This window comes from Haemaphysalis longicornis, unplaced genomic scaffold, assembly GCF_048455015.1.
Source record: "Haemaphysalis longicornis isolate Haplotype H1 unplaced genomic scaffold, Haemaphysalis longicornis Haplotype H1 scaffold_3, whole genome shotgun sequence".
Taxonomy (NCBI): Eukaryota; Metazoa; Arthropoda; class Arachnida; order Ixodida; family Ixodidae; genus Haemaphysalis; species Haemaphysalis longicornis.
The window spans coordinates 104,585,602-104,611,001 of NW_027526335.1; the positions used below are offsets into that span (position 1 = coordinate 104,585,602).

Here is a 25,400-nt window from a genome sequence, read left to right on the forward strand (position 1 = left end):
GCACTGTGACTCGGAGGCGTTCATTAAATGTGTTTGTAAGGGGCTGGGCAAGTCTACAACAGGTGTTCAGCGCCTGCTCTTATGACTTAGGAAGCACGAATAAGGAGCAGGTGTCCGCATATGGCGCGTTATAGCGGACAGTCCAGGCGTTCACGGCCACCCCAATCGAAGCCTCCGCACCAGGACCTCCTTCCAGCGAGCGAGCCCACTGTGGATGTCAGTTCCACTCGGGGGAAGCAGAGCCCGCGTGGGGCGGTGAAGGTTCTCCATTTCCACAAGCAGTTCTTCTATGGTGGACACTGGAACAAGTGGAGGTCTCTCCATTGGAGGTCTCTACGGTGGCAGTCGCGATCCGCCGCTGTGTGGGCAGGAAGCGTGTCCTGGCGAATCCACAAAACACATAGACGGCATGGATAGTGTCCATAATTGCGTGAATGCACGCAGCCATACAGCGCGTAACGCGACGTGAATCACGAATCGCTGCCGTTGAGTCAGTGGAAATTTCCAGCTTTACTCCTCTATCGACGCAAGCGCCTGCAAATCATCCCGAATGGAAGCAAGATCCGTAAACAGGATAGGTAGAGCACGGAGTGTCTCCATACGCAGCTTTGTTTAAGGCACGTTAAGAGAAACACGTCGACGTCGTGATGACGACGCAGTAGTGCGTGGCCCAGCGTCCACGAAAGCCTGGACAACCAGCGGTTTTGTCGCAAGCACCTAGTCAGGGACATGAAGGATGGAGTCTGGGGGCTGGGGAAAGACAGAGTTCGGACATGTAGCTTTGTCAGAGGCTTGTTGCCAGTCGCCTGATGGTATAGCCAGGGTGGCCTAATGGCAAGGCTGGCATTCTAGCAAGCCGCTTGCCCATATACGCGGGAAGAGTTGCTGCATCAGGAACAATTGTCCTCGTTTCAGCAGGCGTGCGATACGACGCTGATGAATTACCTCATCTAGCGTGTTAAGCTGGGCTTCTGTTTGCAGCTGTGGAATGGGCATTAGGCGGGGGAGGCCAGTAATGGTGCTCAAAGTTGCCCTGTTAATCGTCTCAAGCCGATCCCACTCCGCTTGCGTCATTTTATGCTGAACACTTCTCGGTTTTTAAAGACGGTAGTCTTATCAGGCTACCTACACACAAAAATTATTTGGTCTGTCTGTCTGTCTGTCTGTCTGTCTGTCTGTCTGTCTGTCTGTCTGTCTGTCTGTCTGTCTGTCTGTCTGTCTGTCTGTCTGTCTGTCTGTCTGCCTGTCTGTCGATTTTGTCGCCTGTTTGCCGATTGGTCGCCCGACCAAAACCTGAAATAATTCTTCAACAAGAGGTACATCTAGGTAAGACCATTAAAAAGTACTGAAACAATGTACCTTGCGACGTCATATACGTATGAACATTGCTCAACAAAGAAAACATGTTGGAGGCAAAACTTAAGTATATAACTGACTGGCTCCGTTGCTTTAAATAATGTGCGGGGGCAATTTTAGTGAAAGCGTATTAAAACACGGTAAAAACGGACGTAAAGGAAAACGAGGTACAATTAACAAATAAAACAAATGTTTCCTCATGGGGTGGCGAGAACAATCGAAAGAAAAAGTCCCAACAGATGGCGCGCATTCTTGGTGGACTTATGAGGGAAAGTTGAACCAATCTGAGCACACTTCCATTGCATTTGTTTTGAGAAGAGAGAGAAGGGTGAGAACGGCGTGAGAGGGGAAGGAGGCGGGAGAGCGGAAGGCTACTTGTATATCGTCGACGGTTGCAGCTGAGCAAGCACATAAGCGACCATTTTACTGTGCGTGTATGCGGATGCGTTTACAGGGTCCATGAAGAGAAAATACAACTTTGTTTAACTTTAAAGAGTTAGGCTTCAGTACCTCACTCAGCTCCATTCCGGCCACGAAAGACGTTTTTTAACCGATAAAAACGCGAGAAATACTTAAGAACTTTCAAATTTCGCGCTACCGTGACGTGTTATCGGCGCGAGTGACGTCATATGGGCCAGCACTAAAATCATAATTTTCAGTGGGTTAGGTGCACGTTAGTATTCGAGTGATTCGATCAAACGGAACTAGCGGCCCCACTACAATTGTCCAGTCATGTGTCCTGGCGATTGATTAGTTTGGCCACCGTCAATCGCCTTTACAAGATTTTGTGACGTCATAGAAAAGTTGCTGGAAACTGGCTAGCTAGTCGCCACAGCTTCACACGTTTTCTTTAATATCTCCGTTATTTTTTGGAAGTTTGCGATGAAATCGGCATCATTTTTATCAGAACAAAGCAGCCTTTCTAATAAACCCAACTTGTATTTTGTCTTCATGGCTCCTTAAATTTAAGGAGTCAAGAGAGTGCATCATCTATAACTTAGCCATAATTTCTCGTCTTAATTCGTGTGCGTGCTTCATCTCTATCTGGAGGACATCCGTTGATCATAGTTAATCCCCTTGACAGCTTCAGCAGAAAAACAGCCAAATTCGACACCGATCGACAGCAGTCGATACGAATGAATGAGTGGATGGATGAATGAATAGAACTTTAATCAAGATTCTGCATTAAAGAAAAAAACCAAAATGTGAGTGACATCGTATAATGGAACGAAAACGTTTTTTTTCCCTGGCCTAGCTACACTAAGTTAAAAAAAATTTCTACCCCTTCCTAAAAAAATTTGAGAGAAGCGCAAAAGCCTTCTCCTATCCAAACTGCGTCAAAAGTGCTTTAAAACGTTCGCTGTAAGTGCATCCTACATTCGGTGAAAGTGCGTCCAATTGATCGCCAAGCCTTCGAAGACACAAATGAAAACGAAGAACGAACCCCAGCAACGATTTTCCGCGCACAAAGACAACGCATCTACAAACAAACTGAATGTATACCGAACAGATACGTGGTTTATGAGATGAAGGTATACTATTGTACTCCTCCTTCATGATCGATGCGTGTATTGTCTTGTGCAGAACCGTTGCTTTTTCGCGATTTCGAAGTAACCGTTTTGACACAATAGAAGCCCGGTTTGAATCTCGCGCCATTTTCCAGAAATATTATCAGAAAGCGTTTCGGCTGACCAACCGGTCTACGGAGAAATGCATTAGTTTTTTTTGTCAGGATTCCATATCGGTCCCACTAAGAATGCTGTCTCTTTAAAAACTTAAAATGCGAAGATAAGCCCGCATGGCAACACCCAGTATGACATAAGTGGTATCGCGGAATCTGTTGGGGGAGAAATCTTTAATGTACTACTCTCTCCCTGTCTATATGGGTAACGAAGACTCACACGTTTATTCAGGCGACTTTTTATTTTTGTGCAGCATGGCATCGCGTGTTCTGAAAGCACTGCAACTTGCCGGTGTTTTTAAAGCACTCAAGGCCTGTGCCCAAAGATAAAAATTAAAAAAAAAAAAAACACAGAGGACGCAAGTGGCGCCATGTATACACCACCACTTTTTCCTTTCAATCTTGCTGCCTATGGTAGCTGTGGAAACCGGCTGAGGGCAGCTATAGTTTCGTTGTCGTGCTTCGCGTGGGTACAGGGACCAGGCGGAGGGGTGGTGCGCGGATTCCACAAGTGGTAGTGGATACATACAGGAATAAATATAATTTAGTACTGTGTGCATGTTTAAATACATTTTGTGTGTACATGCATGGTATTCACAGTCAAAAGCTAAAAAATAAAATAAGAAATACGGATGAATCCACCCCCGCTAGTGCTTCTAGTGAGCTTGTCCTCCTATGGAAAGCATGAAAGTAAGCCTTGCACGTCTACGCCAATTAAATTATGCAGCAAGGTTTTAGCTCCAATAAAATTTTAAGGGAACAGGTAGAGGCAACTCTAAAGTAACCCAACTGATAATGTTATTTTGGGGAGTCTGGAAGGGAAACAAGGATCAGCATCGCCAGGAGGGGGGGAAGGGGGGGGGGGTGGCAGAGCCCTCTCTAGCGATGTTTCCCCGGGAAACACCAAAAGAGGCATAGGCTCCCGAGCCCTCACCGTTGTCGGCGCAAGTGCCTACGCTTTCCTCAATAAACTTCAGCGGAGTGCACTATGACATGCAGTTTGAAATTCCCGCGCTTTTGGTTCTTGCGTAAACATGCGTCACTCAGTCTCTCGCGTGAATATAACAATAAAGAGCCTACAAAAAGCATAAAAAAGAGCCTACATCTGTCTATCGACTCGTATGCTTCGAGATTTCATTCGTCCATTCACGTGTTTGTCCACAGGCGGCGTTAGCTTACACAACTTGATTTGATTGTGTTGAACGTCTTCGCGATGTTGTGCATATGTTATTGAACTTTATGAGTGCTCGTGCCCGCTCTTGGCGTCCCCTTCGCGCCATCTGTTCCGCTTTTTGCAGAGGTTTCGAAAATACTTCCCTTTAATTAGAAGCCTGGGGTTCTGACGCTACAGCGTGCGAAGTCTAATCTCGCCTATAGGCCGACTATCGTATCGGCGTATCACTGATATCCCTCTATCTTTTCGACAGTAATCTATCGTTCGGCGCGATAAATGTCCGGATCGGCGGACCGCCGTTAAGGTGGTAACGTGACTCATCCCGCATACAGCAGTACGGAGTCCCGAGCTCTGACTACTCCCACAAATCCCAGCTGATCGCCGCCACTCGAAGATCGCTAGAGACGAGATCGAAGCAAGACAGCAGGCGTGTCTCGTCGCCAGCGGAAACCGTGCGCTCTCGTCGGCGGCACCGACAGCTGTTGCAGCGCTGGGCGTGCTGTGTTGCACGACCGTGACATTGTTTTCGCGTTTTGTGGAACTGCGGATGAACGGAGACACCGCGGCTGCTGGTACTACTGCTGAGAGGCGGCGATACCAGTAGATCAGTCACTTTTGCGAGGGAGGTGCCATTGGTGTGTGTAGTAGCCTCGAACAATAATGTCTCTCTGGAACAGCCCAGCCGGGGGCCGAGGCTCCCAGAACTATGGAAGCACGGACCAAGGTTACGGTGCTACGGGCACAGCGTCGCGAACGCCCGGTGAGCGGTGCATAGTATTGCTTCGTTGTATGCGTTCGCCGACGCTCGAAGTCGCAGTTCGGCAGAACCGCGCAGTGGTTTTGAAAGCGAAAAAAGCTGCGTGAATTATTTCCTATGCTGTTTCACGAAGTTGTGTCAGATTTCTTTATGTCGAGTGAATTGAGATGTCACTTATTCAGATGAATCTGAAGTACGCCTTGAAATGCTGGATGAACTATTCGTGGAGCTTAAGTAAACATTTAATGTAATTAGACAGGTAGCAGGTCGCATCTCTGTCACGTGCAAAAACATCTTATCTCTGTCCGAAGATTAAATAACAGCAATAACTAATCCAGCTGTGTAACATTGTATTCATGCCGACATGTGTTGAGTGCACGTGTACATTTACCTCTGTTGAAATGGCAGCAAAGTTGCTGAATCCTTTAGGTGTTTGCAGAAAAAAATATTCAGGGCAAACTATTATGCTCAAGTTACCAAAATCGCCAAAACAGCATGCTCAAATTACTCCCACAACTCATGTCTGCGTTGCGGGAGAAGTAAATGGCTGGTGCGAAACCTTCGTGTCGTACCAGTTGTGCTGGTGTCGTCGTGAGGTGGTTTTAGCTGCAGTGAGCGTCTGCTTTTTTGCTCGTCATACGGCGTTTTTGTGTTCTCTTGCGCCGTCTTCTGAGACAACTGTAGGGTACCAAGTTTCAAATCTTCCGCAGGTATAGTCGCTTCAGAGTCCATCGCAGTAGACAGCACTGACATACAGAAACCTGTCCAGTAGTGCGATTATCACCATTATCCTCATACGATCGCATCGTTTTCTTCTCTGTGTTACTTTGACTGAATTTGGAGGTCACCCCGAATTCATAACGCATTACCTCTGTAATTAGCAGGCTTAAGGCCTCAAGTGGTGGAATTATGTATCCATATTACCATCAGTATGATCCTTTTGCCTTTGCACTGTTTCCTCCCTCTCTGTTACTACAACTGAACGGTTGGCCAATTGCCTCAGTTATCCCTGCATATACGCTCTTAGCGTAAACACACTTTGCTATTTCCGTAATTAGCCTGCTCAAAATTTATAACGATGTGCCTACCTTCTGTTTCCTTCTTTCCTCTCCGCCAGATACGCAGCAGCGGTACCACCAACTATGCGACAACATTAGTTCCAGCCTTTTTTCGATCAACACTGCAAGTGAGTAACATGGCCTGCCATTTCCACTATTGCTGGCCAACATTTGCACCCAGTGGCCTACGATGGTCTTGGGTGACTGCACTGAAACTGCAGTCACCCAAGTTCATTCGCAAGACCTGATTGTATTTTTTCTCATGCTTTATTTGGGTGGTCACTCTGATACTCTGACTCGGAGTTTGCTGATGCGCTGCTTCCCCCAATCCGAGCAAGAGTCACCGACGCCCAACCTAACGCGTACCCGATCTTGGAGCAGCACGCAACCGTGGCGCCGCGGCGCGGCCAACACGGCAACTGCAAACAGCCAGGCCGGCCAAGGTGTTTCAACAAATGGCGGCATCCAGATTGGATGCGTTAGCTCCAAGCCAAAGTTGCGAACGTATTCGGGCACTTCGAACACAGGAAGCGGTACGGCGAACCGTTCGGCGAACCGTTCGGCGAACCTTGTCGCATAAACGTGCGAGTCGTCGTCTGAGCTGCCGTACTCTTCGGCGTCGATTTCGAGCTGCAGAAGCAGCGGAGACGGTTCCCCTACACTAAATAGGCATCTCTGTTTCGACATGATGCGGAGATGCCTTCAGTAATAGCACGAGAAGCAAAAACGTCGAAACACTCCCACAACAAACCTCAGTGAACGCCACAGGCTAGGCAGGCGAGTATGGGTGAGCGGGGCGAGCCGCGGCGGCCGGGGTCACGTGACCCGATCGCCTCCAGATTTTGACGGCGCTCCCACTTCGGAGTCAGAGCAGTCGGAGGTGCTTGGAGCGGAGGCCAACCCTCTGAGACAACCAACCGAACATACGTCGAGCGCTCGATTTCGACCACCCGAACACAGAGTCGCTTTCTGGAGTGCTCCGGAGCGCTCTAAAACGACCACCCGAATACAGCATCAATTTCACAATGCTCATACTGCCTGACGTTTGAGAAGAAGGGCTTTCGTTTATTCTAGTGAGTCACGGGTTGCAAGTTCGGTTTCTCACTCAGTCATCTTTTGTTTCATTACAGCAGCCTAGTGTGGAAAATGTCCGTGCAGGAACATTAGGCTGCTAAAACAGATCATTGCTTTTTGCACTTACACCTTATGTAATCTCTGTGCTTTTGCAAATTCGGCATATCGTTTGTTAAGCTTGGTCACACCTTGTCTTTTTTTTCTTTCTGCACTTCTTGAAGCAAGTGACCCACCTTTGGTATGGCTGATTTCTTTTGTAGCTATGCTAATTTGAGTAAGTTCTTGTGGGCTGTTTTTTGACTCCCAAAAGGCAGTAGTGCCTGAGAACCGTTGAGGAGAAGTAAATGTGTTACATGTTCTCACGCACAGATACTGATGGGAATTTGTTGAACTTTTCCTTGTGGCTCCATTCAACTTGTGCGAGGTGTTGTTAAGCAGTTTACGTGAAGCTTATATCTAGAGCAGAGTACAAAAGGGAAGATGTGCATCCTTTGTGATGGCCTTGTAGACTAATGAAGTGACGAGTTCGCAGCAGGTTTGAGGCTCGCAGTCTTCTGGATTTTAGTGAATCTGTAAGATTTTTTGGAAGTGGGCCAGAAATGAAACAGTGGCTACAGATTGGTGTCTTGAAAAAATGGGGGGAAAACCTGGAAGTTAAGTTCCGCACACTAACGTGACTTGGCGTCATTATGACCATTCACCTCGGTGTTCACAATAAAGTGAGGGCCTTTAGTTCTATTATAGCCGCATTGCAGCGGCTGAAGATGTAAACGTCACCATTTTGTGCACACAACCTGTTTGATCTGCAGCTTCACATGTGGGCACAGGAAGTCACTACTGAACACAAGATATGTTCTATTCTTCTCTCACTGCTCTGTTCTTGGAATCTGGGGTTGAAATTTACCACTGCTTTGGCAAATAGTACAAGAAAAATTGATACATCAAGTTACTCTGTGTATGAAGTCTTTTTTATACTTCAGCAATACTTCCAATACTACCAATACTTTTTATACTTCCAATACTCACAGCAAAAATAAATAGTGGAAATGCCGCTGCCCAAGGTATCTATTCTGCTACAATTCGTAATGCTCAAAACACCATAGGCTACAGATTAAAATTTACACTGTCCATCCGTGATTGTGCTTGAGTCTGTTACTAATTGCCAGGGCAATGAAGTCGCATTCCTAATTCCACTTCTAATGTTATGTGATGCTGCTCTCTTCTGTGAAGGAAAGGGTAAAATGCCTCCCTCACAACAAATTAGCATGTTATAAGCAGAATAAAATCGATTAGAGTTAGTTCTGAAAACATTATAGTTTGTTTTAGATCGTGGCAGAAAATGTTTTGTGGATGGTTGAAAAAAAAACAAAAAAACATTGCAGTATTGAGGGTGGTGTCTGCTGCCCTAGCTCTGCAGAGTTGTCGTCCCAAGTTTTTTCACCTTGCAGCCGGAACACTGGAGCGAGCCTCAAAGCAGCTTGGGACGCAAGCGGACACGGACGCCTTCAGAGAAAAGCTGTGAGTACGGCTTGCCTGGGACTTGGGTTGTGAGTGACTGGGTAACTGGCAAGTCGAGGGAAAAACGGCGACTGTTGGCGCTTGTCTCTGTGCAAAACCGTAACGGTGTTGATGGTGGGCAGTGTGGGCTGTTACGCTTCCCAACATCCAAGTGGGTTTGTTTGTCTGCGGCTGTCGGTCTTTATGTCAAGTAGTGTGACCTGAAAATGAAGAAATAATTAGTGCACCTTATTTTGATTTTGCAGGTTGCATGCCATGCGTACCTGAAAGGTCCCCACTGGAATTATTTTGCGTGAGGTTTTTTCCAAGAGATTTGCGAGGGAAAGTTCATAAATGCAAGAACACTGTGGCTGGCAGGATTTACTATGCATTATGTGTACCTTTTTATGTTCGCAGGTATTTTCCTGTAATACTGAAATCAGTGACGAGTTGTTATCAGCATGTGTCTTCCTGTTTTGCTTAGCTGTATAGCTGGCTACTTCCCGTGTTGCGGCTGTCCAGAGCCAGCCGTGCGCACGCTTTGAAACATCGAAACAAACGAAGCGGCAAGCACATTTGATCTGCAACACTTATTGCTCCACAATAAACATCCAAGGACATGCAGGCTACTTGGTGGATAGTGAGGATTTATTTCCTCGCCCAGGCAATTTAGAGGAGCTGAAGCATTTGACTCACAAGGGTCCGATCCAGGACATTGCTGTGTGCTAACGTTCCCTCGCTCATGGCCAGTGGTTTTCCCGGCCGCCGTGGCCGCTTTTCTGATGGAGGCGAAAAGCAAAAACGTCCGTGTGTACGAGATTTTGGCACACATTAAAGATACCCCGGTGGTCAAAAAATTAATCCGGAGCCGTCCACTATGGCGCGCCCCATCGCCTGCGCTGCGTCGGCGCGTAAAACCCTACAATCAGAATCAAAATCAGCCATTCTCATCTTTGCACAGCTTCCAAAGAAGGTGGTCTCCTGAAATGTCCTCCCGCCTCGCTACCCAAAAGGTGCTCTTTACAACCCTAACTGTTCCAAGTACAAGGCATGGTGATGCAAGTAACACTAAATGTGGGCACGTTTGCTACTCTAACAGAAAGTCTTACACATTTTTTTGTGTGTATTTTTGAAATCCCACTAAGTATGGAAAGGATACAAGCTAATTTAAATGCATGCCTAAACAAGAAAGTGGGACCAAGTAAGTCATACAAATGTTTTGAAAGATGCGTCTGAGTGGGTCATTACATTCAGAAGAATGTTATAGCCCACTCAGACACACCTTTCAGTAGACCATTGTTTATGCTAATTTCAGGATGCAGGAAAAACGAAGGTGCGACCCAGGAAAACAAAATATACCTCAACAAATACCAGACTTAGAAAATGCTACTTGGAGGTTGATCTTTCAATGTTTAAGTGCCGGAAAAATGCATTAACGGAGAGGGCACCAATGTATTATTAACGTGTGTTGCTTACAGCTGGACCGTGATGAACACTAAACGCACTCAAAATCGTATTTGGAGCAAAAACGAAGCTTCATTGAATATACATTGGACGTGTGCGGGATCGCCACATTTGACCCGTCGTAATGAGAAGTGCTTTGGGATTGTTGAAGGGGGTGCTGCAAGGTTTGTTACTGTCGCCAGCCTTTTTCTTTTTTACCTTGTGAGTAAAGGGATAAAGGGAGCGCATTCAGCAATGGTGTGTGATCTCTTGCACAGGCACATGACCCAACAGAATGCCAACCTGACCATCAATAGCACTTCAGATGCACTCAAGGAGCTGTCAGCACTGGTGACACATGGCGACAAGGTGAGATCATCACTGCCATTTTTCACAATATGCTGAGGCTGCATCAACTTCAGACTACTGGAAGCTGTTTTTTAGCATGCTCACAGTGCTTTCCAATGCTGAATCAACTAGCTTAATGTGTTCCCGCTTGCTCAGGGCAATAAATCCTTGAACAGGGCAAAATAATTCAATTCATTTGCCTAGACCAGGCTCCAGCAACAGTTTTGCATAAAGCATGTGCCCACATTAGGACTAAAGTTGCTCATTTGGCAATGACACGTGGGAGATGGCCTGTAAAAAGAAGTGTTGGAAAGGACCTAAGCTATTAGAAACAACCCTACTTGCCCAAAGAGTTGAATTGGGCTCTAATGCATAAATGCGGCATAGTTTGTACTTCACCTTTTCAACATAGTTCACAACAGGGTATTGTTCATTTTCGTACGTGTGTTGCTTTACAAAAAAGAAAAATTTGGAAAGGTAATAATGTATTATGAGCAACACGGCTTCTCAATGCTGGATGGGCAGCATTTTGGTAGGGAATGAATAATATTCTTTAGTGAAGAGGAGAAGCAAGTTGTACGAGCTGATGTGTGTTTGTGACAAGTTCAAGGACAAAGGACAGTGAATTACTGGTGCATGCACAGCCCCAGCGTCTACACCTTTTAGTTACTGTAGGCTTCCGCAAGGCCTTTGACACCTTCTCCCATTAAGTGGTGCTAGAAGCCCTCTTGGAAGCTTACTCGACCAAGAAAATGTGAAACTTTCTGCGGGTATTCCTGACTGACTGTACATCCGAGATGCATACTCCGCCGACCATCTTAGTACATTCCATCCCAGAGGTTTGCATTTGGGCCCACGCTGATGCCGTAGCAATTTGAAGGGAGTGGAAAACCTGGTGTGGCTGTACAGCTCTTGCAGAAGACCTTAGACACCTTCACAGCACTCCTCCTACCTGCCAGCATGTTGGTGTAGTCAGGACTTAGCTATCTGTGGCAGTAACGCAAACAACACTTGCATTAAATTACCATTTCTGCAAGACTGTAATGCCGTTTTTTTTTTTTTTTTTTAATTTTGTGCATTAATATTTTACTCGCGTGTTAGTGGGAGCATATTCAGAATATAATGCAATTTTCCTTGACTGTAAATGTTGTTACATGGCCACATACCTTAGCACAAAATTAAAAAAAAAAAAGTAATTTGCTTGCTCTAACAGTACCATGAATCTGACCGTGGAACACTCAAAAACATTTAGCGTGAACAGCATAGGTGCTGCCATCTTGCTTACGTTTATCACTTACCACAGAAACTTTTAATACGAGGTCTTTCTTTAAGTTTTACTGTTTTAAATTCCTGCCTTGTGCAGATCCCAAAGTTTTGCAAATCCCAAAGTTTTCAACCCAAAATTTGCATGCCCTGTTTCTTTGTTACTTTGCACTATTATCATCATGGCTTGCAACGGAGGAAGCGTTGCGCTGCGTTAGTATCAATAGGCTGCTTCTTGTTTCAACCTTCTTCGCTTTAGCCTTACCAACTTCGCGATACGCTTGTATCAGCAATTGGCGTGTTTGCCAAAAGTGTATCTCGCACTATCTCGGTATTGCACCACAGAATGGCAGTTTGGCATCACCAACGGCTGTGTTTGCGGCTGGAGGAAGCGAAAGGAGGCAGGTTATTTTTGTGGGGCAGGCTCAAAAGACATCGTTGTGGACTGTTGCAGCAAAAATGTGGTTCAAAAGTACCAAATCGAATCAGGCCGAGAAACCACCAACTTTGAGCTGTGCGCTGTTTACCAAGGCCTGGTGTGCAGCATCAGGATCACACACAGTGCGATTACTGCTGTGCCCAGGCTTGTACAAAAGTCGACAACTTTGAGCGTGCTGATATGCCCGTCCACCAGGCCTGTGGAACCCCCTCATGATTGCAGTGCGGAAATTGGTCGTTGTGCAGTGGCAAGATGAGAGGGCAGATTTGGGATGTAGGCTGATTACCCGAAGTGGTACAGCAACCAATCACTCATGCCCTATTCAGTCAATTTGGCCAGGAACCTCCTGTAGATGCCAAAGCAGTTTGTGAGTGGCAGGGTTGCCCCATGTGCAACATTGCCATCTGTGCAGTGTTGTGGGGCCAGACTCGTATCCCAGACATCTGTCATCTTGCTTGGCAACTTTCTGCGGCATCTCTGTAAGGAACGTTCTTACTGCATGTGACCATTGAAGAAAACTGAAAAGAAAGAAAAAGTCAAGAAGAGAAAAACAATTCAGATGTTGAGGTCTCAACAGCAGCACCATGTATATAGAATTTTATACTAGAGTATACTGGAGAGAATTGTAGCGCGAGTGTCTAGACAAGCCGCACTTCAAAGAGTGTAGCATCATGGAGTGCTGGGAAGTGTTCTATTCTTACTTGGCGTGGCTCGCAAACAAGCTTAAGAGTCGCATGCGGCTGCAAAAACCGTTATTTTATTGTTAAAACAGTATTGAAAGGTTTTTCTTGTTGAAAGGGGTAGTTCATATTCTCAAACAAGAACTTTTTAAACATCTCATGCAACACAATAAAAAAAAAACGGTGTTGTCCCTGTTGCTTTTGTTGTCTGTTACTTTATCGGCCATCTCACTGTTTGCCCCGTCAGAGCAGCGGCGTCTGCTGTGGTCGCAGAGCTGTTACGATGCCCCATAATTTGGCTTACCTTTTCCTGAATGTCCTTATTCATTTTCACAACTAAATATGCGGACCTAAAAAACGCAGCATATTGCCCAACAAGCAAGCAATTGCTCCATTCACATGAATGTAGCACCATGTTCCAAGAACAGTGCGCCACTAGTTAGCCACACGCACGCAGAATGTCAATCACAAGCCACAAGAAGCCATGTTGCAAGCCAGACGAAGTAAGAATGGAACACTTCCCAGTTGTTATGGCAGTGGCTATGATTCCACGGAGCTGCAGCGACATTGTTCTGTCTGGTCTATTGTGCCATGAAACTATATTGTACTAATGCCCAGGGTTGATAGCTTTGGGCCTATGAAGGTAGAAGGCAAGCTCCTGAGCTCTCTAGAGCTTCCAGCACGGGTTGATGGGGATCACACTCGAAGGAATGTGGAAAATTGTCTTCGCAATTAATGTTTGTACGGTGGCATCCTCATTTGCCCGCAATACTGGTCAGATTTTTGTAATTTTTGGGTTAATTTGAAGTGTTTGTATTGGCTGGTGCAATAAATTTGCAAAAATGTAATATTTATTGATGCAGGAATAAGATATTGTCTGCGGTATTTTACCAAAGCATTGATATTCTGGGGTATGATAATTTTTCAGGTTGTAGCTTTTGCTAAGACAAAGGTAAAATAACTGCTGTGGTATACAGTAAAACCTCGTTACAAGAGAGACTGTTACAAGAGACACTTGGTTATAAGAGACACTTGAATGAAAGTGGTTTGGTTGGTTTTCCAATGTTTGCCATGTTAGCAACACCGCATACAAGAGACCTTGGTTACAAACGACATGATTTAGCGTCTCGAGTGGGGCCAGTTGGTTCATTCTGAACATACAAAACAGCACAAAAAACGAGGACTAAGAAAGAAGGGCACAGACGAGCGCTTTCTTTCTTAGTCCTCGTTTTTTGCGCTGTTTTGTATGTTCGAAACGACATGATTCCTGGGTCCCTTGAGTGCCCCTTGTAACAAGGTTTTACTGTAGTTGCACTGTCTGGTGTTGCTTCAATCCAGAGGCTTATAACATGTGCAGCTACATAACGAACAGACTATCGAAATGTGGCCACACAGGAAGGGCGTAGGTGGAATATGTAAATATTAAGAACACGGGTTGAAAAACAGCAGAAATGGCCTCAAGGGCAAATGTCATCGCTCTCACACGTGCCTTCTGTTCTCTTCTGCTTGCAGCAACAAAAGCTGCAATCAAGTCGCTTCTGCAGCGAGTTCCAGGAAGTACTCAAGCGGTACAGCACCCTGCAGAAGGTATGGGCTGTTTCTCTTGCTTCTCTTTTCTTATCCTGTCACAGTTTGTTTTGGTGAGAATTTTGCTATAACGACATTCCATATTTTTTCGAAATCTTTCTGGTTAAAAAATATCAGCAGCCAGTATACGCAGCCCAACGCACGATAATTTTTACATTGCTTGAAACTTCGCTAGGCTGAACATTAAGGTAAACAGTGTTTAATACAGTGGGAACTGATTGATTCAGGTCTCTGTGGAGAGAAATAATTGTACAAATTATCTGATTGTCGAATTATTGAATGAACGACAAAAACAGCACATTTCCAATCATTTTATGCGTACCTTTACTCTGCAAAGAAGTCGGTGGTGCTATACTTTGTCTTTTGGCAGTTAGCTGGGCAGAAAGGACAAGTTTTCGGATGTGCAACAATTCGTGCCGAGCAAGAATATTGCACAGCAGGCTGTCATAGCAGAATTCTTCCAAAACAGCGAGAGCACCTGCAGCTTCTTCTGCAGTATGACCCATTGCAGCTGTTTACTGGCCACAGTGTACACTCGCGTCCTCTTTACTGCTAGGGGGGTGCACAGAGCAGGTGGGTAAAGGTTGGCACGTTGCCGCTCGCGTTTCGAGAAGGCATTGTTCCGAATTAAGCGTGCACACGTAAATGTGCACCGAAATAAGGAAGGTCCATGTCCATAGGGCTGTGTACGTTTCTTAATTATCTGATTTCCGAATTAACATGGTTGGGATTGGGCAGTGATGATTACAGGGATGGGCAGTATCGCGATACTAGGATATCGCGACAGTATCTCAGAGATACTTTTGAGTATCTGTATTTCAGTATCGAAATACACTTGAAAAATGTACTTGTATCTCAGTAGTGAAACACTTTTATGGTGTATCGAGTATATCGTGATACTGTGGCATGCATGAGTATCTCGTTACATTTATTTTCATGGCACAGAAGGCGTCCACTTTTTTTTTTATTCAGCTGGAGCCGTACTGCCTGCTTCCCCACACTCTTTCCCAGTTTTACATGTCCGGGCTTCCTACTGTGGACGGCAGCGTTAGCTTGAAATACCGGACGTGACACCGATGAGTCAGCCGGGTAGATAACTGACACCAAAAGGCACGTGAGCGTTCTGGCTCTTCTTGGTTTGGGCAGTTAATCAAAGGACGTCGCGGGGTTCGGCCCACTGGAGCGCCGATGGGACGCATGTCGGTCGGGCACAACATGGGGGCGATCAATGGCTTGGTGTGCAAGCCTTAATGTATGTTACACGCACACGCTCGCTCCATTGTACCATTTGAATGAAGGGGAGTAGCAAGTTAGATGTATAAAGAGCTTCGTCACCGCTCATTTCAGTTTCACTGAGTGCGGAATTTCAGGCGATAGCATGTTTACGTGTCAAAAAAAATACTGCACCCTTTCTAGCTCGTTTGTCGGCGCCAATAGTGAATGTGACATACATAATGCTTCATAAAAATGTATTTCAGGACACGTGGTCACCGAAATAGAAAAACTATTTCAGTAGGTGTATCTGTATCTTTTCAATGAATTACAGAATACTTTCTTTCTGTTTGTGCAAAAGTATCTCTGAAATGCCTTGTTCAGTCAAACTTGAATGTATCTTACTATCTGTATTTTGGGTTTCGAATGCATGTATCGGGATATTTGTATTTCGGAATAAATTTTGAGGTATCTCTCCCCAGCCCTGAATGATTATAGCTGCCGCCAAAAGCTTACAGCTGCTTCACCAATCCTCATTTGGCCACGACATCTGCAAACTCACCTAAAATTCTCTCATACCCACCCAAGGGGATTGGCCAGGGATGGTAACAGCTGTCATCAGAAGCTCACAGCCAGTTCATCAATTCCTATTTGGCTGTGCCGTCAACAAAGCAAATTGAAATCACCTCATGCCTCCTCAAGGGTATTGGACAGTGATGGTGACAGCAGCCGTGAGAGGCTCATGTCCTATTCACCAATTCCCGCCTACTTTGACGTCAGAGTATCGAGTTAAAGGAGCACTCAGCATCTTTTTATTCTACAATAATGCTTTCACATTCACAACTCATCAAAAGTGCTTAGGAGTCCTCAATTTTTTTTTTTTTTTTTTTTCAAGCTTTAACAATCAATGTTCCTCTGTACAGGGCAGCTAACTAACTCTGAAATCATGGTGACAGTACTTATTCTTGTGTTGATTTGTTCATGATTAGAGACAATATAACAGCACTAAAGTGGCAATGGCCAAGGGCAGGCATACGGCAACTGAGACAGGTGCTGACGTTCAACTCTTTATTAAAATGTGGGACCTTTTTTGAACACTGTCAACGAAAAATTTGGTCAGCCTAAAGAGCCAGGAAAAGGGTAATGATGGGTGTCATGCTTAGGGCGTAGAAGACATCCCAACTCAAAAGAAAGTTGGGCTCAACTGTGGCACAGAGGACAGACATGGGAAGAGTACCCGAGTAGCACAATGAAATGGCTACCGAGGCATGGGGGAATGGTAAGGGAAAACAGAAAACTGGTAAAGGGATCAGATGAGGGAGGAGGGGAGAGGGGGGAATTGGGCCGATGCAGGATAGAAACAGTTGGAATTCAATGGGAGAGGCCTTTGGAGGCCTGTAGTGGAATGCCACCAGTCTGGTGACAGCAGTGACGACAACCGATGCAGACAGCCAATTGATTTCCTCTACTTAGACAACAGATGGTGAGTACATGATCAAAATATTTAAACAAGTTAAGGCTAAAATGGCTGAAATATGCTCTGTGTATTCACTTTCTCCTACCCTCCAGCCTTTACCCCCCACCTCTGCCGATATACTCTCCCACTACCGTCAGTCCTGCCGCTACTACCCACCACTTCACCCCTCCCTTCCCACCGCGGACGCTCGGATCTGGCGGCGCCTACAGACCAACACTTTCTATAACCACCAACATCTACACCACATATCCCCAACCACCTACTCCCTAAACTGCACACACTGCAACTCCCCATTGACAACACTCCACTTGGTGTGGCAGTGCCCTACTATCCCTTCACCCCCCACCCACCCAACCTACGAGCAGTGGGAGTGCGTGCTGCGCAGCGGCCAGCTCAAGGACCAGGCTGCACTGGTCGAACGGGCTAGGTCAGCGGCCGTGGCACGTGGCCTACCGGACTAGGATGGCCGCCCTTGCCCGTCTTCTTTTAACACCCTTTTTACCCTCACCCAATTTTCAGAAATAAATGTTTACTCTCTCTCTCTCTATTCACTTTCTCAGTAGATGGTTTGCAGAGTGACTCAGTACACATAAGTTAGAGAACTCTCCATAGGCCCCATGCATAAAAAAGCCCCGTGTATAAAAAAGCGGCCCGTGGTTGGCTCCCTGCCCAGGGAGTAAACAAGGGCAAGCATGGGACACGGAGATTAGCCTGCCATCTATCAAGAGCAAGTTAGAATAGTACTCAAGTGCTTGTGGCTGTTGCTGTAAGCCATGTAAGAAAACCATGAAAACATAAGTAAACCTTATTCATAACTTAAAAAGCAAGCTTTGTTTATTAGGTTGTACTATTACTAAGTATAAATATTTAGCAAAGTTCGGTTTTTGTCCCCTAGTTGCTGTGTCAGCACACTTGCCCTTCAGCTGCGACAGTTGTAGCAGGGCTGCTCACACGGCCTGGTTTGGAAGCAGAGTTTTGAACTGCTGTACATTGAAGAGATCTGAATGGTTTGCTGTGGAATTCGAAAGGGTTTCAGGTTACGTCGGCAGTAAGGCGAGTATGGTTTAATCCCTCTGCTTGTTCTCGTTCTCGCATGAGCAGCAAGTGGCCACACGGCAGAAATACACGATGAACTTGCGTCCCGGGTCGAGAAAGCCGTCGGGGGGCGGCGGTGTTCAGACCGGCGGCTGGCTGGAGGGCCAGCGTCCGCGTGGTGGCGATGAGGCGACCTCGCTGCTGGCAGACGTCGACAGCCCCCAGTCGCCCACTTCGCCCCAGCAGCAGCAGCAACAGCAGCAGTGGAAGGAGGACCTGGACTATGAACAGGTGGGTCACGTGAGCAACTGAATGGGGACATGAGGGGGCAGGAAGCTGGGGCCATTACTGGAAAACAGCGCAAATGAACGAGACATCATGTTTGTGTCTTCTTTCCTCTTGTGTATTCATCCATTTGAAGTTTCCCAGTTGAAGGGACCCTGCAACACTCTTTGAGCAGTGCAAGTAAACCTGCGCGACGTTTATATTACACTGCCAGGAATACCCGAGCCAAATATTACACGTGCACGTGAAGCGGTGAGCGGTCAAATCGCTGTGAAAGACGCGGAAAAACCCACCGCGCTCTCTTCGATTTTCCTCATTATGCACCCCTGGCATGGCCTAAACGACGTCATTGAGGCCATGGCTGTCCTATTGGGTGTTGCCGGTCAACTTCACGGCTTATTTCTCACATTTCCTGTGACGATCCACCGTCGTCGGCGCTGTGTACCAGCCTATTTTATGCCTGAACCTGTGCGCGCAGTTTTGATGTTTCTCTTGTGTTTTGAGTGCGCACAGAGTTTGAGCGACCAACTCAATACTACTCCTTTTTCAACAAGGCCACTCAAGAACATTTATTGCTCCAAAAACGCCTTACCAGCCTGAGCGCGCGTGCTTGCGAGCAGGCAGCCGTGCCTGCTTTTTTGTGGCACTAGACTGAAAATAGACCCCCAAACGTTGCGGAGAAAAGGAGAAAACTGCCCGGCCTGTGATATATCGATGGCCGCTGAATAGGACGCCTTGAGCCGCTCCCCTCTCCTGGAGAGAGCGCGCAGCTTTCGTCGCATTGTCTACGGTCGAGTTGAGAGGGAACAGTTATGTGCGATTTCTCATCACGTGCAGTTTCAATGATAGTGAACGGATTTTCATAATTCTTGCGGGAGGAGATTTCTGAGACAATAGACTTTACCCCAAAAAACATTTTGAGTAGTCGGTGTTACGTGCCGCAGGGTCCCTTCTAAGAGCGCGGATGGTGAGAACTTGGATGAAGAGAAGCAGAGGCATAGCTGGAGGAGAGAGCACCTGAGTGGTAGAAAATGGACTATTTCGCTGAATGAGGTTTCTGTGTGGCCCATGGTGTGCGGGTAGTTTTTACCATTCCATAGGTGGGGGTGACCAGGTAACAGCTTTGTGTGAGCCACTAGTTTATGACTGTTGCGACCAGCCTGGGATATTGATGCTTCATACTATTGTTGCTTTCGGTATGCTCCGAAGGCTGGTATAGACACGACGACAGGCTTTGCATCAGTGGGGGCTTGGTGCAAGCAACCCGCTGCGGTGGCTTAGTGGCTAAGGCATTTTGCTGCTGAGCCCAAGGACGCTGCTACGATCCCCAGCGGTGGTGGCTGCTTTTGAGATGGAGGCACAAAGCGAAAACAGCTGTGTGTCGAGATTTTGGTGCACGTTAGAGATCCCCAGGTGTTCAAAGTTAATCTGGAGCCCTCCATTATGGCGCGCCTCACAGCCCAGGTGTAGCTTCGTTGCGTGAAAGTCCTAAAATTTGAAGAAAAAGAATTGAGAAATTGGATCGAGTGAAGCAGAGGCCTGGCTGAGAATAAGAGCACTCGACAGGCAGAAAGTGTACCAATTTCACTGGGTGGGCATGACTGTGTTTTCTGTGTGCGCTACAGTGTATGGGTAGTTTTAAGCCAAAGGTCATAAATAGCCTATTGAGAAAAAAAGAGAAAGAAAAAAAGAAATGACGGTGTCCTGAATCCGTAGCAGAAAAACGGCTTTTTCTGAGTTGCTCCATTGCTTGAGGCATTCTGATCACAGGGTGTTCTGTGGCACGAGCATGAAAAAGCTAGTGTCGGGCGTCAGCACCAACATGGAAGAAACAGAAGCTTAAAAGATGCCATGATGTCACCTCTGCTGAAGCCAGAAACGCCATTTTCCGAGGTCGCCCTTTTTTCCTTGTATTTTGAGCACACACGCCACCTCCTCTGCCGCCTTGCCCGCTCCCCTGTCCTGTGCTTCGTCTCCACCTGCCAACCATTGGCTACTGGCTTTGCCGCGCAGTGACAGAGGGCCTCGGTGGGCCGACCTTCGGCGCCATTGCTAGAACGCGGACTGGCAGTGGCCTCGATGAGTGTGAAAAAGCCACGCGGTCTCCTTCACACTTCTCCCAATGCGCCGGTGGCCACTGAGGCCTCTCCTAAGCTTTCTTTCCTCCATGGGCATCTCTGATAGAAAAACGACCCCTTCAGGAAAGGTTCCGCGGCCCTAGAGAGGGTTCCAAAGGTTGTGATTTTACGTGCACAATCGCTGGAGTATTGTCTAAGGAACGTCCTCCCGCAAAAATGGTTTAAAAGTGTTAAGTATTAGCCGAGTTATCGTTCATTAAAAAGAGCCAGCAATAAGGCCCGGAGCTTTCACCCTCTCCTCGCGCCTCCAAAGCACTGTAGAAGCTATGAGTTAAACAACCCGGCGCAAGACTAACTAGAGAAACAGGACTAGGCCGTTGCCACTACGAGATACGCACAGCCATTTGCTCTGATCGGCGGTACATCATGCTTATTTTTTTTTTTAGCAGCAAACACACGTGCTCCACCCACAACTGGCTGTGCCAGCCCAGCACCCGCTCACATTGCTGGGCAGCCAGGTCTTCTTGTGTTGGCCTTGCTTGCCATGACGTTTCTAGAATAGGGGAAACGAGCCTTTGAAAGCCAGATAGGGGGGCCCCAAACACAACAGGCTCACTTGCGACAATACTTGAAGATTTCCACTGACAACTAGCGGCCCACTAGCGTGTCTGCATGCAGCGCTGTCGCGGCGAAGAGGTCGCTCAGAGGCCAGGTTGCGCAGAAAAGGCTTAGCATCACCGCAGTTATTCGGTCACCGCTTTACGAAGCGCGCCGACGACGATCCCTAGCGCAATTTTCCACCGTGCTATTACCCCCTTTCATGCATTTGTGAACTGATTGTCAGCAATAGTGCTGGTCTGGTGGGCAGTGACAAGTTTTAGCTGCTGCAGTGTGTGCCGAGTCGTGCATACACCGCATAACGGGCTCCTTATCTGCCATGCAGGCAGATGCCATGTTGCAGTGTTTCCAGCGGCAGAGATGCTAGCGCAGATGAAGGGAGAGAAAAAATAAATAGCTAAATTCACCATCATTGTCAACTCTGAGCGGTGACACAATGTGTAAAACATATAAAAGCCATTTGAAAGCGCTAAGCCATATCACAAAGCAAAGTGTCTCCAGCAGCAAGATTGCAAAGCGCTTCAACTACGCAAGGCAAAACAAGGTTGTTAAGTCGGCAGACTTACTCACGAGTGTACTCACACCCTTCCCACTCACCACTAACTCATGAGTGGTGAGTGAGCCTCGCCATCGTTTTGGACTGACGAGTGTGAGTTCGGGTGAGTGTGAGCCCCATGCCCAGTGAGCCCCGCTCACCACTCACGATTGCGAGAGCAACTCACGGGGAGCACCGCTCACCACCCGCGAGTGCACTCGCGCTACTCCTGCCATTTTGCGGGGCTTACCGCGGTGAGCGCCACCATTGCGGTTGTACTCACTGTTGGCTAATCGTCGCAGGATCCGCTCGCTGTGATGGTTGTTAATGGTGGGATTGCTTTTAGCTTCAGAAACATGTCATCAGTGGGCTCCTGCTATGGGGCACCCCAGAAATAATTCTCTGGTTGCATGCTGATTTAGGAATGTGATTTGGATGGCCTTCTGATGCCATGATTGCACTAATACTGTTCGGTTTCATAATTCATGGAGGGTCTGCTGCACACACTCGCGTGCAAGGGGTGACGACGAGTTGTGAGTGCGAGTGGTGACGACGAATGGTGAGCGTGAGTGAGTGCGAGTGGTGATGGCGAGTGGTGAGTGTGAGCGCGAGTGGGTGCAAGTGGTGGAGGGCTCATAGTGAGCATGAGTGCGAGTGAGCGTGAGTGGTGAGGGCGAATGGTGAGCGTGAGTGTGAGTGAGTGCGTGAGGGAAAATATATTTTTCTGTCCGAGTGTGAGGGAGTGGCACCCAGTTTTGCCGAGGTATGCAACTAGACCTTCATGCTTTCATATCCATAAGCAATAAGAAGTGCTTTGTTGTCTCTGAGGATGTAGGTCAAACCATTAGGCACCCCACAGTCTGATGCAACTGTTATGTGTCGTCTCTGGCTGGAAGTCGCGTTCACAAATGCTTGCTCGTATTTGATAGGAATGCCAGCCAGTAAGGCGTGTCAAGTCTCGGACGCACCGGAGACCATACATCTAAGGTTACAAACTTTTCAATGAAGGAAGTCGGGATGGGGGGGAAAAGTGTACACCAGCGAAATCAGTTTTCTTTGTTGTGGTATCTTGACAAGTCCATTGTTTCTTTATTGTTGCGGCCTCTTGAAGTTGTATATCGGCTAGCTGTGCGCTGCTCGCAACACTGTCGCACTTCACAAAGGGGGGTTTATACATTACAAACCATGATGGTGACAACAGGCGCTGCCCGCCGTGGCCGTGGCACCAGTCCAGCGGCACCAGTGTCACCCCTATTTCTGGCTTGCACTGGCTTGCAAGCTAAAATGGCTAAAGCCCCTCGCAGCCACCGCCAACCACCGCAACATTGCTTTGTTGCAGTGCTGACTTTGTGCTAACTTTGTGTTCTGTAGCGTGACGCGCGCTTTCGGGTGTGCGTTGGATCACATCAAAATTTCTATCTGGACGGTCTAGAACGAATTCGGAAAATATAGCTGTCCCTACAGGGACGGCGCGGAACTCAGGACAGTGTTTCAAAAGTCGGGACAGTCCCGCGAAATCTGGGATGGTTGGCAATCCTACATACACTATGTTCTATGCGAGTGCTTACATTTTTCTTTGGAGAGAAGCCAGCTCTCCTCAACTCTGTGGAAGCTAGATTCTCGGTGGCTGTTGTCTGAGGAGAAAATCTCGGGCCACTGGCCTTTTCTGTCATCTGGTACATCATCGTCATCATCATCACCACCAGCCTACCCACACCCACTGCAGGGCAAAAGCCTCTCCCACGGATCTCCCTTTATCCCGGTCCTGTGCTAACTGCGACCAATTTATGCCCGCGAGCTTCTTGATCTCGTCTGCCCATCTAACTTTCTGCCGCCCCCTGCCACGCTTGCCTTCTCTAGGGATCCACTCTGTTACCCTTAATGACCAACGGATCTGGTACGTACAAGGTGACAAAAGTGCTCCTGTGCTTCCTCAAAACAATGGGCTTGTACAAAAGAGTGTGCACTCAAACTTTAACGTCTATAACACCCTAAAGCTGGGCACTCCTCTTTGCACTCTGTTGATGTACCTTTCTCCTTCTTTTTGTTTCCTTCTTTTTTTCCCACTTCCCCCCTTTCCCGTGTGTAAGACAGCAAACTAGGCCATAGCCTGGTTAATGTTCCTGCTTTTGTTTTACCTTTTCTCATTCCTTTCTTGGGTGTCTCTGGACTTTTTTTTCTTTTTGTCATTCCCAGGGTAGGTGTGGCCAGATAACAACTTTGCGGGAGCCACTGGTTGTGACTGTTGTAGCTAGCCTGGGGTGTTGCTGCTTCGTGCCATTGTTGCTGTTGGTATACGCTAGAGACCGGTGGACCTTACAGGCTTTGTGTGACTGATGGTGGGGTGCCAGCAGCCGTAAAACTCTTCAGTCGATTATGGTGCTGACATTGAATAGAAGTGGTCTGAAGTGATTGGAAAAGAACGTCCAGTTGGTGGTGGTGATGATGATGGTGGTGGTGGTGATGATGATTATGATATGGAAACAAGCAGTGCAGGTCAACTGCACTATGACATCATTGTCAGTTTAGTTTATTAATGAAAGAAGCATTGGTAGTGTGTTGTGTTATTATACCAGTAGGTTGGCTGCTAAGCTTCATGAATTGGGTAAGCAGCAGGTCTGTAAAAAGCAAATCCGAGGGGCCAGAAGGACATAGGGTAAATCCACGTGCCTGTTTGTTGAGGACTTTTTGTTTGCTGTGCTCAAGACCTGTACATTTTACATGAGGGCCTGCTTTTGATGCCACAACATGAAAGGGGCCTCAACAAAGTAAGCATGTCTGGAATAACAAAATTACTGCTTAAGTTAATGACTATCCGAGAAAGGGGCGTTCAAATGGGATGGTATATTTGTTTGCTGACAGCAGTAGAAGTCAGGGGGTGCTGGTGGATCTGTTGGGAAAACTGTAGGTGGTGGTCATCAGGCATGCCGTTTGCTTCAATGATTGTTTTGTATACAAACCAAAAGGAGAAGCAGCATTTGAAATCGCCAAATGCAGTTATACAGAAATCACCTCATAAACTTCCTTGTTGCAAACATGAACACACTTGTGGTTTTTCTGTTTTTTTTTTTTTTTTTTTTTACACGAACAGAATGTCTGAGGAAGTTTAATTTTTAGTTAAAAGGGCTAGGGATTAGTGGAGCAGGGATCTTTCTTACTCCTTTGGGACCCATTTTGATGGAACATGAATCTGCAGGACAGAATAAACACCGTCGCGCCATGTCGTAATCTCAAACTTTTTTTCTTGGAAAAAGATAGAAGAGGAACTTGCCTGACTTTCCTTGCAGGAACAATTTCAGAAGAGTGTTTGTTGTGCTGATAAAGGCCAGGAAGTACAGGATGTGCCGATAAGTGTTAGCCAATCAATGCAACGTCCAGCAGTGCGTCATAGTTGGTTCAGAAAAGACAGCTGTTCACAGTTTATGTCTTTGCAGCCTCCAAAGGGCATCCCCAGCTGTACAGTTCTTAGTGTGGTTTTTCCCATGTGACCAAACCTTGTGGTTTCGTGCTGCTTCCTGGTGTACCGTGCATGCCTGCCCTTTGTGGCATTGGTAAGAGGGCAGCAGAAGATGAGTGACGTTGCCCCCTTGCTCGCACAGGCAATGCTGGTGGAACGTGACCGGCGCGTGCGGCAGATTGAAGCGGACATGCTGGACTGCAACCAGATCTTCAAGGACTTGGCCTCCATGGTGCACGCGCAGGGGGAGGTCATCGGTAAGAGCGACAAGCGGTTGTTCGTGTTGTCATGCTTGCTGTCGCTGAGCCCATGTTTGTGTGTTTCCAACTGTTGTGCCCGCTGTGGT

General features: G+C 47.0%; 1 protein-coding gene across 1 annotated transcript in view; it reads left to right on the forward strand.

The window, feature by feature from the left end:
- The first annotated feature begins 4,232 nt into the window (after positions 1-4,232).
- LOC144174977 (syntaxin-7-like) overlaps positions 4,233-25,400 on the forward strand; it is a 38,741-nt gene continuing 17,573 nt past the window's right edge. The window contains exons 1-7 of the mRNA XM_077703980.1: positions 4,233-4,971; positions 6,086-6,154; positions 8,549-8,618; positions 10,319-10,409; positions 14,283-14,357; positions 18,148-18,372; positions 25,197-25,311. Of these exons, the coding sequence (XP_077560106.1) occupies positions 4,872-4,971; positions 6,086-6,154; positions 8,549-8,618; positions 10,319-10,409; positions 14,283-14,357; positions 18,148-18,372; positions 25,197-25,311 (745 nt within the window). The 5' untranslated portion in view covers positions 4,233-4,871. The remainder of the gene's footprint in view (positions 4,972-6,085; positions 6,155-8,548; positions 8,619-10,318; positions 10,410-14,282; positions 14,358-18,147; positions 18,373-25,196; positions 25,312-25,400) is intronic.